The 15093-nt window shown below is 41.2% G+C and overlaps 1 protein-coding gene across 9 annotated transcripts in view; it reads right to left on the reverse strand.

Annotated features, from left to right (window-relative positions):
- The window catches only part of KIF21A (kinesin family member 21A), a 96325-nt gene that overhangs the window by 22539 nt on the left and 58693 nt on the right, over positions 1–15093 (reverse strand). For 6 of the 9 annotated variants that reach the window (XM_081877800.1, XM_081877798.1, XM_081877795.1 and 3 more), the window contains 14 exons: positions 14836–14923; positions 13914–14031; positions 13242–13430; positions 12100–12299; positions 10790–10897; positions 9618–9686; positions 9295–9509; positions 8389–8542; positions 7428–7625; positions 6414–6515; positions 4927–5092; positions 4431–4451; positions 1823–1883; positions 304–358 (listed from right to left, as the gene is read on the reverse strand). In XM_081877800.1, coding sequence (XP_081733926.1) covers positions 304–358; positions 1823–1883; positions 4431–4451; positions 4927–5092; positions 6414–6515; positions 7428–7625; positions 8389–8542; positions 9295–9509; positions 9618–9686; positions 10790–10897; positions 12100–12299; positions 13242–13430; positions 13914–14031; positions 14836–14923 — 1744 coding nt within the window. The remainder of the gene's footprint in view (positions 1–303; positions 359–1822; positions 1884–4430; positions 4452–4926; positions 5093–6413; positions 6516–7427; positions 7626–8388; positions 8543–9294; positions 9510–9617; positions 9687–10789; positions 10898–12099; positions 12300–13241; positions 13431–13913; positions 14032–14835; positions 14924–15093) is intronic. The other 3 variants (XM_081877796.1, XM_081877802.1, XM_081877799.1) reach the window with 1 other exon arrangement.

Raw genomic sequence — 15093 nt, forward strand, 5'->3', positions numbered from 1 at the left:
ACGCAATGCAAAAAAAACTTAGTGCTAAAGTCATTTCTGCTTTTGGGGGGGGGGAGCTGATTTGCACAACATGTTAAGCCAAACTAAGGCTGTACAATATCAGAGCTCACAGCCTCTTCACTCCTCTCAGGTTCATTTTAATCTCTCACTAAGCCATACATGGGTTCCTGGTATCAAGCAAACCAGAAAGGTTGCAAAAATTGTTTAAGCGGTACTTGTATTTTGGGGGTGGGGGTGGAAGGAGGTGACAGAAGATGCTATAACTGCACAAAAGACTGCTATATTAGTATCCACACATCTTACCTTGTTTTTAGGCTTGACTTCACCGCAAAGCTTCATGAGGTCCGAAGATAAAGAACTGTAAACGAAATTAGCAATTTAGTGGGGATCTCTGAGAAACAAGGCAACTCTCTCCCTCCTTGGGCAGCTAGCCATGGCAGCAGCTACAGTGAGACAGCTTTGAGTGTTATTTCATGGTTAATACCTACACATAAATAAATAGACTTCTCTCACCCAAGCACATAGCTTTCTTCTAACTACAGTGGTGCCTCGCAAGACGAAATTAATCCGTTCCGCGAGTCTCTTCATCTTTCGGTTTTTTCGTCTTGCGAAGCACAGCTATTAGCAGCTTAGCGGCTATTAGCGGCTTAGCGGCTATTAGCGGCTTTAAGAAAAAGGAAACAAACTCGCAAGAACTCGCAAGACGTTTCGTCTTGCGAAGCAAGCCCATAGGGAAATTCGTCTTGCGGAACGACTCAAAAAACGGAAAACTCTTTCGTCTAGCGAGTTTTTCGTCTTGCGAGGCATTCGTCTTGCGGGGCACCACTGTACGACTTTTGAGCTGACTTTAGGCTAGTTCAAATATGCAAGGCTTCACTTGACGCTACAGTCGTTGGGAGATCATAGTGCATGGTACACTTCATCAGCCTGAAGGTGAACTGGGTGGCCCGGAAAATGAGATGGGTGCGAGGAAAGGCTCAACATGTTGTTCCCAGCAGCAGGAGGAAAGGGAAGCTGCTGATATGTTTGAGGCAGGTCTCAGGGCAAGGGGAGAGGGAACCTGGGGTGAGAATGGGGTGAGTGAGGAAGGAAAGATGGTTTGAGGGAGAAGGAGAACAGAGTATAGCAGGAAGGAAGAGGGGGAAAGAAAAGCTGAGACAGCAGAGAGGGAGAGTGATAAGGAAGATTTGCCACAGAGGAGGAGGCAAGGGACTGGCAAGCCTGAAGAGGTAGGAGAAAGGTTTGGGGAAGGCCACTATGCTACAAAAAAGACATTTGAGGCAAGAGGTGAAGGAAAGGGTACCCAGACTGGCAGAGCAAGGGAGCCACCAGACAGTGTCTGAAGTGAAGGCAACACCTTGGGGCTCTGAGGACCCCAGGGCTCTTCAGAAAGGATAGGAAACTTATCAAAGCCATTTTCAAGTGAGGAGTAAGCATGTCTGACATGGCCCCAAATTTTGGGTTTGTTTCCAGAGTATGTAGAGGCGGGACAAACAAAGGGTGTGATTGGCCCAGGAAGTTGGTGAAGCAGCCACTGTAGGGGAGATAAAGAGATTTGAGGTTCTTTTTCATTCAGTTATCTGGGAGACGGGGCTAAAGCCAGGCCTCCTGGTTTATGGATATGTGAAAATAAGCCAAGGGTCGGAGCTAGTTAGAGGGCGAAGTTCACTATTATTGAGAGTTAGCTCCTTGCCAAATTGCTCATTCCTCAGTTTGCTTAGAACTGGTTAAGGAAAATTCTGAGAGAGGGTCACATTAATTCATTGCAAATAAAAGCCATTTTAGAGGTAGCTATTGGTTACTGTTTATGTTCTTTTCTCACCTTCCTTCTGCCCCGGGGCTATTCAAAGGAGCATCTTCATCAGTACTATCTTCCACATTTTCTGGAAAATTCCCAAAGTCATTATTTTGTTAGACAGTTTCACACTCAGCATATATCTACCCCAAAGGCTCCTCATATTACCCAAAACAAGAATAATATGCACTGCCTTCCATATATTAAACTCTCACACTTAATTAATTCATTTTTACTTAAAGTAGGAGTTAAACTGATCTAGTTTCCCACGATGTCCCTGATGCTAAATCCTGTTGCTTGACTTCTTTACTTTCCCCAAATGCCCAGGGAGAATAGGTTTGACGAGAAGCTGCTACAACCATTTTCCCACATAGGTTTTTTGTTTGTTTTTAGCTTTGACTTTCCTAACCACCACATAGGAAAATTATAAATGTATCAGTAGGAAAGCAGGGAGGACAGACGTAATATATTCGGCTTAGACATATAATATCCCTGGATACCCGTTTTTCATTATGGCTCTGAATAAATATTGAGTTGAGGGGCAGTGAGAAAGATAGATGGAGTGTATTCTACTTTGCATTTATTTAGCTTCTACTTTGACAAAATACTGCACTTGACAGACAAACAACCATTTGGGCCCTAGAAAACGAGATGATTTCACTAATCTACATTTACACAACAGCTTCCTAAACATCTACAACATCTATAGAGGGAGCAGGAAGGAAGAAAAGCTACACAAGATGAAATGGGACCTGAAACAAACAGTGTCAGGGAGAACCATTTGTCTGTTCACACAAGAAAAAGAAACACTAGCATGCTTGTCAATTACAGCCACAATACATCATAAACACGCCAGCATGCAGGGATATGCCAAATGGACGAGCCCATAATAAAATGTACCACCCGTCGCTGAATGTATACCAAGCTTATTTCAGAAACACACAGAGAGAACAGTGGGGAGACAAGACAAAAAGGTAACTGTGATGGGTCCTTTGGGGTCCTTACCCTGCTGCCACTCAAGGAAGGCACTTGGTAAACCAGATTGAACAGATGTCTAGCTACTTTGGTTTTACCAATGGAACTATATTCACCGTAACGCACATCCACACCAAAGCCAGTACCTGGAATCAGCACATGCACAAGGCAACTGCTAGGGCCAAGGTTGTAAGGGGTGGAGCTGCACAATTCAGACATTCTTTGCCTATCCTCAAAGCACCATGTTACCCACATCTTTCATTGTACCTCTTCTCTTCGCCACACACACCCCAGTTCTCTACTTCTTCTTACTCATCCCTATCTCCTGGAAGACTGTGGATATTGTTAAGTTGTGGGTGAACTTATCAGACGACACAGCGATTCTTCAAACAGCTCTTGTTTATTCACAGGCCAGAACAGAACTGAACTGAAGGGTTCAGGCAGACTGCTTATATAGAGCTCCACTAGAACGCAACAGTAACCACTTTCTGTAACTAGCCAATCACTGAACGTCACTTTCGATCCCTTATTTGCATATGTGGACCTGAACTATCTACAGTATCCCCCTGCTGGCCCAGGGTGAGAACTTCAGTACATAACAGATATGTCTGCTCATTACTTAGCTCCAGGATTGTAACTTGGGATAGAGACACTACGCTTCCAGGTCACACGCTCCCTTCCCTACGACTGGAAGGACAAGGGAGCCACTGAACCGTGGAAGACGAAGAACCTTCTGCTAATTGTTCTACTCACATACTAAGGGTAGGAGCATGTGAGCCTGAAACCTACTCCAAGTCTCGTCCCGGGTTCAGTTTTAGGGACCAAGAAACATACACCCTTTAAAGCACAGCACCACATTAACTTGAGACTGCATTCTAGTCGGTACGCATGGAGCAAACCTTGACCCATTCATATATTTATGTAGTGTGGCACTAAAATAGTGTGGTTGAGGAGCTTGACATAAGCTCTAGCTCTCCAGATTGCCTTCAGGCCATCAATGCAACAGACACTAACGAGGAGGAGGCTATACAGAACATCTCGATGAAATAAATTTGAACAGAATAGCCTGACCAGCAGCTTTCTTTGATTACTGTATGGCAATTTTAAAAAACCAGAAAACCACACACCTGTTTTACAATTCAGTATGAATGTTTTCGCTGCCCATTGGCATGTACTGAGTTATAGCCATTGCTTAACTATGCAATACACAACTTGATAACGACAGGTTCACCCTAACACATGAATTTTAAAACAAGATTCCTATAAAGCACTCATCGTCTCTGTGTTGCTAAAATGAGTTTTAGAGTTAATGTGGGGGTTTTTTCTGGGGAAAAAATGGTTATGTGTGTTACAGCTACAGTAAAAGAGAGCAGCACATAAATGTATCAGCAGATAGTGTATCAGCCACAGCATCCCGGGTGAACAACGAAAAGCTTTTAAGTACATTCACACTGTTTGCATTCGTGCCTGTCTGAGTTGTTAACAACCAATATTTTGTAAGAAGTTTGTATCTAAGGAAAGAGGACTCTAAGCGTATCTCCTAAACAGTGCATGCAAACTTTTATGTATGCGTACATTCTAAGATGCGCCAGTTAGTGTACACGTGTATCATTAGTATCTCATGCAGATGTGAGGTACACAGAAAGCTACATATACTTACCCAGAGGAACGCTATCTAGGTCTGTGTAAAACAACAGTGAGGAGGAAACAAAAAGCAACACTCCAATCAAAACCAATCCATTTGCAGAGAGGGAAATAAGAGAGTCCTACGTTACACTATAATCAGATTAAACCTATCAGAACTAGCAGAATAGATGCCATAAAGTACACATCACAAGTTTTGTTTTTTTAATAAGAGAAGTTAAGAATTTTATTTTTAAAATTATTCCAATTTGTAAGACACCTAATTTTGTTTTTTGTTTTGTTTTTTAAATTACCCAAATATTGAATTCAAGCTATAAAACAGTGATTAACTATGAGATTTCCTGATTTTCAATGCTGGGCGCACTGTTATTTGGGGGGGGAATACCTTTACATGCACAAAAAGTACAGCATCTATTCACAAAGCACCGTATTTGAAACACACCTAATAAAACATGCATCATCAGCAAATCTAGCATGCAGTATAATTCCATTTTGTAGAATATTCAAATCACCTTGCAAGGCATGGCCTAGTAGAGCATCAAGTTCAGGATTTAATTCTGCCTTCTCTTTCAACATGTGAAACAGCAGCTGGTTTTGGGTTGCACTGGTAATTTCTGTTTGTTTGAGGCGTCCTTCAAGTACTTTAATCTGAGCTTCCTTCTGAGCTGCTTGGAGACCCTGTTAAAGATGCAAAGAATAGTTTGATTCTAAATAACTCTACGCAAGTGGGCGGGCATAGATATTTATTGTATCTAAGGGTGGCACCCTATAAACCAGGCATGTCCAACAGGTAGACTGGATGACTGTGATAGATCACTGGCTCCCCCCAAAGAAGCTCAACAAGCTTGGCTCCCCTAAAAAAAAGCTCAACAACATTGACCTGAACCCCCCAAAAGGGGGTAGATCACTGCCAGTTTTTAACTCTGTGAATAGATCACAGTCCCTTGGGAGTTGACCACCCCTACTATAAACCAATGGATGTTTTGCTACCATTGCATGTGAACTTTCCTTTACGGAGACACAATTTGTAACCTTTGGCCCTGGGGTGTCCCACATACTGTGAAAAACCAACAAATATCAACATTTAGAAATACTTTCAACACCCAAGGGGGTGGGGAAATGACCCATAAAAACCATTTCCCCCTTAACGTACACCAGAGATAAAGTCTTGCAAATGTGCAAATAACTTTTCCATTCTGGCAAGAAGCTTTCCTGTTGACATGAATCATTTGGGCCCAAAATTGCTTCTCCATTTTGGCTTTATTTCTGTTAAAAGAAATGATGACACGGTGTAATGTGTCGTGTGTTATTGTTCATCTGAGGTTGTATTTACCTAATTTTAAGACCTGCTGGGGAACAGATGATTGCTATTATGTCCTCGTATGTAAAACAACAGAATTCAATGCGGGTGTACTTTATTTTTCCCATGGCCGTACAGTGGACGCTCGGGTTGCGAACATGGTCCGTGCAGGATGCACGTTCGCAACCCACAGCAGCACGTCTGCGCATGTGTGGGTTGCAAGTTGGCGCTGAAACCCAGAAGTAACCCATTCCAGTACTTCCGGGTTTCAGCGCATCCGTAACCCGAAAACACGCAACTTGAAGCGTCTGTAACCCAAGGTATGACTGTATATAATTCTTAGGGGGTGAGAAGGAGGTTCTTGTATATATTGGACACCACCCCACGATGCCTCTCAAAACAATGGGACTTTTGGTTTCTCTCTTCCACCCTCCAAAATCCCCCATGCACTTCCCAAATCTGTCTCCCTACCCTTTGGGGCAGATTTGGGCAGTGCTGGGGGCAGGGAGGAAAGGAAGGCATATCCACATTCGGCAAGTGGGTGCCTGCTTGTGCTATTTTGGATTTCTTTCACATTTCTGGACTATACCGTTTTAAAGTCTAAGATGCTTGTGAAGATCCAGCGATGTCACCCAGCCATAAGCCCCTGCAACAGTAATCCAGTACAAGACACAACAGGGTTCCCACCAGGTGTGTTACCTTATTAATGCCCATTGTAAGGAAATGGTCAAGTAGATACCGAGCTTCTGTTAGAGTGCAGGCATTGATTACCGCAGTGACGTCCAGAATCTCTCCTTCTTCCTGCATAAATCAAAGACAGCAGGGTGGTAAGTCAGGAAAAAATCACATGGATGCTATACGGGTAAAGGTAAAGAGACCCCTGACCATTAGGTCCAGTTGTGGCTGACTCTGGGGTAGCGGCGCTCATCTCGCTTTATTGGCCGAGGGAGCTGGCGTACAGCTTCTGGGTCATGTGGCCAGCATGACTAAGCCGCTTCTGGCAAACCAGAGCAGCGCACAGAAACACCGTTTACCTTTCCGCCGGAGTGGTACCTATTTATCTACTTGCACTTTGATGTGCTTTTAAACTACTAGGTTGGCAGGAGCTGGGACCGAACAACGGGAGCTCATCCCGTTGCGGGGATTTGAACTGCCGACCTTCTGATCGGCAAGCCCTAGGCTCTGTGGTTTAACCCACAGTGCCACCCGCGTCCCATCGCTATATGGCTATGGGAGTGTTATTCCGATAGGAACTTTTCAAAATTAAAGTGAATTCTATTAAGCCTGGAATATTTAGAAAAGTAGCACAAACAAAGCTTCTTTTAAGAGATATGGTTATGCGGACTTGCGAAAATCAACTAAGTGCCAAATTTTCAGCACATTCAGCTATATGTAAGCATAAGGATATTTCAAGCAAAATATATTGAAAATGCAGAATTGGGAAAGGATGAGAGACAGTCTATAATTTACAGTTCAATATTATGCATGATTTAGAAATAAAATTATTATGAAACTGTACAAATGAAAGTTATAGCTAGATCTTTAATCTAGTTCATAAACACAACAAAAGCTGGCTCTGATGTTTTAATTTGCATGCAATCCGTACAGCGCATAAATGCAGAAAATTGAAAAGTGCAATTAATAGCTGAATAAAAGAAAATTAATTCCCTACCTGAACATAATTCTTTCACAAAACCTTTGGGGCTGACATACCTTTGCTTCCTCCATCTGCATGATATTTGCTTGACAGTCAGAAATACTGTCATTGATGTAATCTATATTTGCAGTCAGTGACTCCATCTCCTCATTGATGTTGTGGATGTTTTTATCGGTCTCTGGGCCACCTTCTTTGATAACTCTCTCCCTCCTTTTGGAAAGCTTCTCTTTCCTTTTGGTAAGTTCTTCACGTTGCTGTAATTAAAATGTGTATGTGAAACACAAGCTGTGAAAATCGGCCAGCCAAATGTTTTACAATAGAATATTAAATTAGATAAAGCTGACATGACTTTTCATTGCATTTCTGTGGAAGGAAGAAACATTAAGCAGCAAATATGCAACTTAACAGCTAGTCTTACGCCATTAAAGGGTGGTTCATACATGCATGTACATAGCTAATTAATATACATATATAATATATGACTGGAAACTGAATATATAAACAGGTTCCACTGAAAAGCTCTGTGAAAGCTGGAGGTAATATGAAAATTCAATGGTGGCTTTATATTTTCCAGGTCAATTTTTTCACATGCCAAAACTAGCAAAAACAGCATCATGTCTCAACATGATGGACATACAGTGTTACCTCAGGTTAAGAACTTAATTCGTTCTGGAGGTCTGGTCTTAACCTGAAACTGTTCTCAACCTGAAACACCACTTTAGCTAATGGGGCCTCCCACTGCCGCTGCGCCGCCGTTGTGCAATTTCTGTTCTCATCCTGAAGCAAAGTTCTTCATGTAATATTTCTGGGTTAGCAGAGTCTATAACCTGAAGCGTATGTAACCTGAAGCGTATGTAACCCAAGGTACCACTGTACATGCACTGACCAGGGCAAAAGTACTTTACTTTTCACCCTACAGAAAAGTGGCATTTTCCCAGATGTTGCAAGTAGTCGAAGGGGTTGTAAAAGAAAGAAAGAAAGAAAGAGAGAGAGAGAGAGAGAGAGAGAGAGCTCTACCTTAAGTAGTCTATTCATGTCAGTCTCCATATTGGATATGGTCATTTTCTGCATAATGATTTCAGTCACCCTCCGTTCGAGTAACTGCCACTTCATTCTCGCTCCCTTAGAGGTATAAACTCTTGTGGTCATTGCTTTTCTTTGATATTTACTCCTGCAAGCAATTCAAAGATTAACGTTGTTCACATAAAATCCCCCCAAAAATTTTTCAGTACCAGTAATCATAAAAGAGAACACTTTTAATATTTGAAATTTGAGGGATATGTGCGACTCTTTTTCAAAAAATCTTAAATCATGTGTGTTCAGTATCGCAGATTGCTTAAAACAGCCACTTGTTTCCTTTCAGTGTCCTTCTCACTGTATTCAAACTACTCCTTCAGCTGCCTCGTGTATGAAGGTACTTTACTCAAACATCTGTCATTGTTTAAACCATGGGTACGCAAACTAAGGCCCGAGGACCAGATCCGGCCCAATTGTCTTCTAAATCTGGCCTGCGGACAGTCCGGGAATCAGTGTGTTTTTACATGAGTAGAATGTGTCCTTTTATTTAAAATGCATCTCTGGGTTATTTGTGGGGCATAGGAATTTGTTCATTTCTCCCCAAAAAATATAGTCTCCCCCCCCCCAATGTCTGAGGGACAGTGGACCGGCCCCCTGCTGAAGAAGTTCGCTGACCCCCATTTTAAACCATCACTTGTCCTCTCTTCTCACTCCCATGCGATCACCACTCTTATTGTACAACCTGCCTTCTTCTTTGCTCCCCATCACACCCCAACCATCCACATCCAGGATTATAATGCAGTACCATAAATCCTCCCGTGGGAGTTGGAAAATGACGTTTTTTATGTCTACAGGAAGACAACACTACAAAAGTACCAAGACAATAACAGGTTTGCCCATCATTACCTGGTTCCATTGGTCGTGGCTGCTGGCAATGCTTGGACCCTTGCTACGGGTATTCGCATCTTCTGTTGTGACGCTGCTCTCGATCCTTCATTGTCTACCGATGGCACACTAGAACTTGGTTCGTGATTAGCCTGCTCTGGCAGACTCAGCTTCCGGCTTGCTCTCCCAGCCACCTTATCGGACAAAGGTCTTGCCTGCCGACGAAGAGCTGTAACCTAAAGCAGTGAGACAACAGTGTCTAATAAGGACCTATTTAATGTACAAATTATAGGAATCTCAAATAATAGCTTGCACTTAATTGCAACACAGAAATAATCCAGCACCTCTTCTGTTTTCCGGCGCAGAACAACTTCCTGGTTCCTCTTCTGAGCCTCCAGAAGTTTTAGCTGATGCTGTAAAGAAAAGCCAATAATAAGTCAAAGATTTGGATACTTTTAGAAATTGTTTTTATTTTTTATCTATGTCATTTTAAATTGTTATTGATATTAATGTTGTTTTAGATTTTATGATTTATGGGGGGGATTTCCATTTGGTTGTGTACCTTTTGATGTGCTTTATTTATTGTTTATGACTTTTGTTAAGTTGGTAATTATGTAAATCTTGTCATGCTGTAAGCCGCCTTGAGCATTGTTTTAACTATGAAGGCAGCATATAAATAAAATGATGATGATGAGATACAATTCTCTCAATACCATCATTCACTTAATTGGTACAACCAGCCAAGGAAGGGGGACATTTGTTGATTTTTCCTGTATAAAGGTAAAGGGACCCCTGACCATTAGCTGTAGTTGTGGCCGATTCTAGGGTTGCAGCACTCATCTCACTTTATTGGACGAGGGAGCCGGCGTACAGCTTCCGGGTCATGTGGCCAGCATGACTAAGCCGCTTCTGGCGAACCAGAGCAGCGCATGGAAACGCCGTTTACCTTCCCGCCAGAGCGGTACCTATTTATCTACTTGCACTTTGATGTGCTTTCAAACTGCTAGGTGGGCAGCAGCTGGGACCGAGCAACGGGAGCTCATCCTGTTGCGGGGATTCGAACCGCCGACCTTCTGATCAGCAAGTCTTAGGCTCTGTGGTTTAACCCAGGTTTAATGCTTATAGGGGTTAGTATTAAATAGTAATCCCACTTCACATACAAGAACAAGTAAAGCAAAGTCATATCATTTCACTATCTTTGAAAGGCTTATTCCCAAATAAGTGTGCACAGGATTGAAATCTTTCTCTAACGTGTTAGCAAGCCAGCCCCTTGAGTTAACTGCTTACCAATACCATATGAAATACCTTGCAGAAACGTATCAGCTGAAAACTTTATTCTACTTTCGTTGCTGACTTAGTACAATGAGTAGTCAACCAAATTCAATCCAGTATTCATTGCTAAAGCAGTAATAAAATAGCACGTGTCAACACCTGAAAACCTTTACACAGCTTTTGGGAGCTTTTGAAATTCATACAACATAAAAAAAACCCTGCAGTAGATACATTTAATAATCACCTCTCGTTTTCGCTGCTCCTTTTTCAGCTGAGCAATCTCTCTATTTCTTCTAGATTCATTCATCCTGGCTTTCTCTTGCTCTTCTTTCATTTGCTTCATCAGACGAACCTGTATAAAATTATTCGGTCACCTTTAAAATGCAGCTTTGCTTTTCACACACTCAGATCTCGTGGGAGAAAGCTGCTTTTATTTTTTTATTTTTGCTATAAGGCTGATGCCCTTTTACCATACAGTGGTACCTCGGGTTAAGTACTTAATTCGTTCCGGAGGTCTGTACTTAACCTGAAACTGTTCTTAACCTGAAGCACCACTTTAGCTAATGGGGGCCTCCCACTGCTGCCGCGCCGCTGGAGCACAATTTCTGTTCTCATCCTGAAGCAAAGTTCTTAACCTGAAGCACTATTTCTGGGTTAGTGGAGTCTGTAACCTGAAGCGTATATAACCTGAAGTGTATGTAACCCAAGGTACCACTGTACTTAATAATCCCTTCATTGTAACCATTCTCTTGGAGAAAATTGTTACAATGTGATTTGCATCCTTAACGCTAACAAGCAGTTAGGTAACAGGACCGTCTTCTGAGACATTTTCGAATTCCACAGTTAGCGGGAGTGAATTCAGGCAACTGTTTGCAAAGTGGGAGGCAGAGTAAAAACAAATCCATCTTTCCATATCTTATCTATCATTTGCTTGTTTCCTTGACCTCCTCACACCTCCCTTTTTTGTATTCTAGTTCATTAGTTGTTTCAGCAAATCCTTTCCTTCTTTGTTTTTATCTTACTAATTTATCTTAATATATTGTAACTTTACATTCAATCCATGGATTTGTTTTTAATTGTTTTTATTTTTTTCTGTATTTTGTATTTTCTGTTTTTATTTTTCTTTCTTTTTTATTCTTGTAACTTTTTGAAACACCAATAAATATTATATAAAAAAAACAAAAAAAACAAAGTGGGAGGCAACGTAATCTGCAGTCTCTGCCCTCATAGTGAGAGTGTCATGCAATTGCGCCCAGCCAAAAATACAAGGAAGCAAGGCAGCTTTGAGAAGAAACTCTCCTCACCATTTGGGTGAACGCTTACAAAATAAATAGCTTCTCCAAGAAACTGTATACCACAGTTAAGTTACTACTTGGTAAGCGGTCATCCTAACTAGATGACCAAAATGGAGAATAATTTCAGTCTTGAACTGACCAACTTTGACACTCCTTTTTAAGCAGGAAAAATAAATCCATAATGACAGGGGATATAGTTCATTGTTCAGGTAGACACGTGCAGCATTGGATTCTGTGCTTTAAAAAAAAAAAAAAGTACCTTTGTTTTCTTCATCTCTGCCACATCCTGCTGCAATTTTTTCAGTTGTTTTTCATACTGAGATTGATTTTTAAGTAATCGCGCGTGTTCTTTCTGAGCAGCCTGAAGCCTCTGCACCTCTTTATTCATGGACTGGAGCTTCTTTTCATACTCCGATTTAACCTTTTTTGCCTTTTCTTCTGAGCAAGACTCCACCGAACCTAAAGAAATGGCAATGGATTTCTCAGTTTATAAATCATGAACCAATAGGTTCAGGGCCTAACTTGCAATGCCAAGATTTCATTTGCCAAGGCTTTAGTGCGAACGAAAAAGGGATATGCAAAAAATAATTTCCAATATCACATCAATTCCATCCTTCCTCTAAGTTTAGAGTTTTCCAAACTGTGTGTCGTGACACGTTAGTGTGTCAGCTGCAGTGTGAATGTTCCCTGTGCTCCTCCAGGGGCTGGAAAGGGGTTAGTTTAAGCTCGTGTTTGCTAGTAAAACTGAATTATTGTGTCACGAAATGATGCATGTCTAAAAAGTGTGTCACCAACATGCAAAGTTGGGAAAGCTCTGCTCTAAGTGATGCTCAGTGCTAGAGGGAAGTTAAGCCATGTTAGGCTGACAACAAGCGTATGAGGTAGCTTAGATTGAGAGAAGGCAAGTGATAGATTCAGTGGGAGTTTGAACCAAGGTCTCCTAGTGAGTCATTACACTGGCTATCTTATTTTATTAAAATTTGTATCCCACTACATTTTGAAGGTTGGCGGTTCGAATCCCCACGACAGGGTGAGCTCCCGTTGCTCAATTCCGGCTCCTGCCAACCTACCAGTTTGAAAGCACGTCAAAGTGCAAGTAGATAAAGGGGTACTGCTCTGGTGGGAATTTCCATGCACTGTTGTGGTTTGCCAGTCTACTGGCTACATGACCCGGAAAAACTGTCAGCGGACAAACGCCAGCTCCCTCGGACAGTTAAGCGAGATGAGCGCTGCAACCCCAGAGTCGTCTGCGACTGGACTTAACTGTCAGGGGTCCTTTACCTTTACTTTACATTTTAAGATGATATGGAAGTCATGTCATAAGTATGACTAACGCTGGCATGTCCTCACTAAGGTCTCAATGTGGCCTATACAACAGCTTCACAATGGCATTCTTCTTACCCAGGTTTTGAAGCACCTGATCTCTTTCAAGTTGGGTATCTCGAATCTTATGTTGTAGCATCATTAGCTTCTCTTCATATTGTCTTTTTAAGGTCTGAAGTCTTCGTTGGCTGTTTTCCAGTTCATCTATCAGCTTCTGTTTTATGGCAATTTCACATGTGATGTTTGCTAGGTCTGCCTGATAGCTTGCTGTAGTTAAAAAAAACACAAATAAATACAGGCAGCACTGTAGCCAATCAGCCTCTATAGCTGCAAAAGTTATGTAAACTAGGAAAGCACCCAATAAAAGGATGCTAATTTAAGCAAACATGGTATGCACTGGTTTTTTGCAAGAACGGTACATTCCCAATACAGCAGCTTAGTGTAAGTACTAGAACTTTGAAGCAAAAATCCCAGGTCTGGCAGATGTCAAAATGTCTCCATCACATACTTAGACTAGTCATTCAAAAATACTTACATCAACACGTATTTCCTGGAAATGATCATTCAAATTACTAGCCTTTAACATGAAGTTCCCCATCCCTAATTTAACTCAGGACGGAGCTGCTAACGGCAGCCTGCACACTGCTTCCCCTAACCCAAAGATGCCCATTTAGGTCCTCAGAAAATATGGCACGAGTTCTCTGCATAAACAGCTGCAAAATTCTGTAACATTATTGGAGTTGGTGTCACCTTTTTCATCAGAATCAGAATCGGAATCATCCGAGCTTCCCACAACTTCCATGTCATCTTCATCTTCCTCGTCATCTTCCTCGTCATCTTCGCGGTCACTGAGCTCCTGACCTTCTTCCTAAAGTAAGAAAAGGAGAAGGAGGATAAAAATGGAATTGCTCCACAAATTCCCTATTTTAAGTACAGAGCACAATTTTAACTTTAATCAGTTCATAACTGACTAAATATTCTGCTGAAATACACAACTATTATAAGACTACCTGTGACAGAATTAGTTGCATGTGCTGTGCTTTAATTACTATTTACTTATGAAGTTTACTTATGTCCTCATTCTGTTGTTTCAGGTTTTGCCTTTCTAAATCATAAAAAGGCAGGGAGGCAGTGCAAGAGTTTTATTAATATATATAAATATTATTAAAGATTTTCTTGATTTACAGAAGTATGTGTAATGTCTCTCTTGTATTTTTCCATGTAACATTTTTACAAATCAGTTTCATTTGTTGTTACTTCAGAACAATCTTTTCAGAGTTTTATTAATATTGACAGAATATATTAACTGGAAATAGCTTGCAGGTACTTAATGGGCTTAGGATTTTATTTATGTTAAGTGATGAAGTAATATGTTTAATTCTATAAGGTGAAGATTTAAGGATGTTAATGTTTAAGTTAAATTTAATAAAAATTGGGATTTGGAAAACCGTTAAAAGGACATGCAATGAAATTCAACTAAGGGGAAGCGAGGAAGTCACTTAACAAAGTTAATAACTGTAATTTTCAATAAGGCTATGATCTATGTTTGTTTTGTTTGTTTGTCTTGTGTGTTTGTTTGTTTGTTATAATATTGTGAAAACCAATAAAACTTTTTTGAAAAGGCAAAAAAAAAAAAAAAAATGACAGAATATATCAAAATCACAATACTTACTGCTTCCAGGTCATTATTCTCTCTTTCAGAAGCGCCCTTTTCGTCCCTCTTCTCCTGCTCATTGTCTGTGCTCTCCTCTTTAACAGTACTATGATAAGAAATACAAAAGGGGTCATAAAGTACAAGAAGGGGGTTGCTTCCCCTCTCCTCAATCAATAACCTGGCTAAAGCACCAGCCACAACCTGGTGCTCCACTGAAAGGAGAACTTGAAAGGGAAGGGGCATCACAATATTCAACATTTTAGCTTCATGGCTTCT

This window comes from Podarcis erhardii (assembly GCF_964252035.2).
Source record: "Podarcis erhardii genome assembly, chromosome: 10".
Classification (NCBI taxonomy): Eukaryota; Metazoa; Chordata; class Lepidosauria; order Squamata; family Lacertidae; genus Podarcis; species Podarcis erhardii.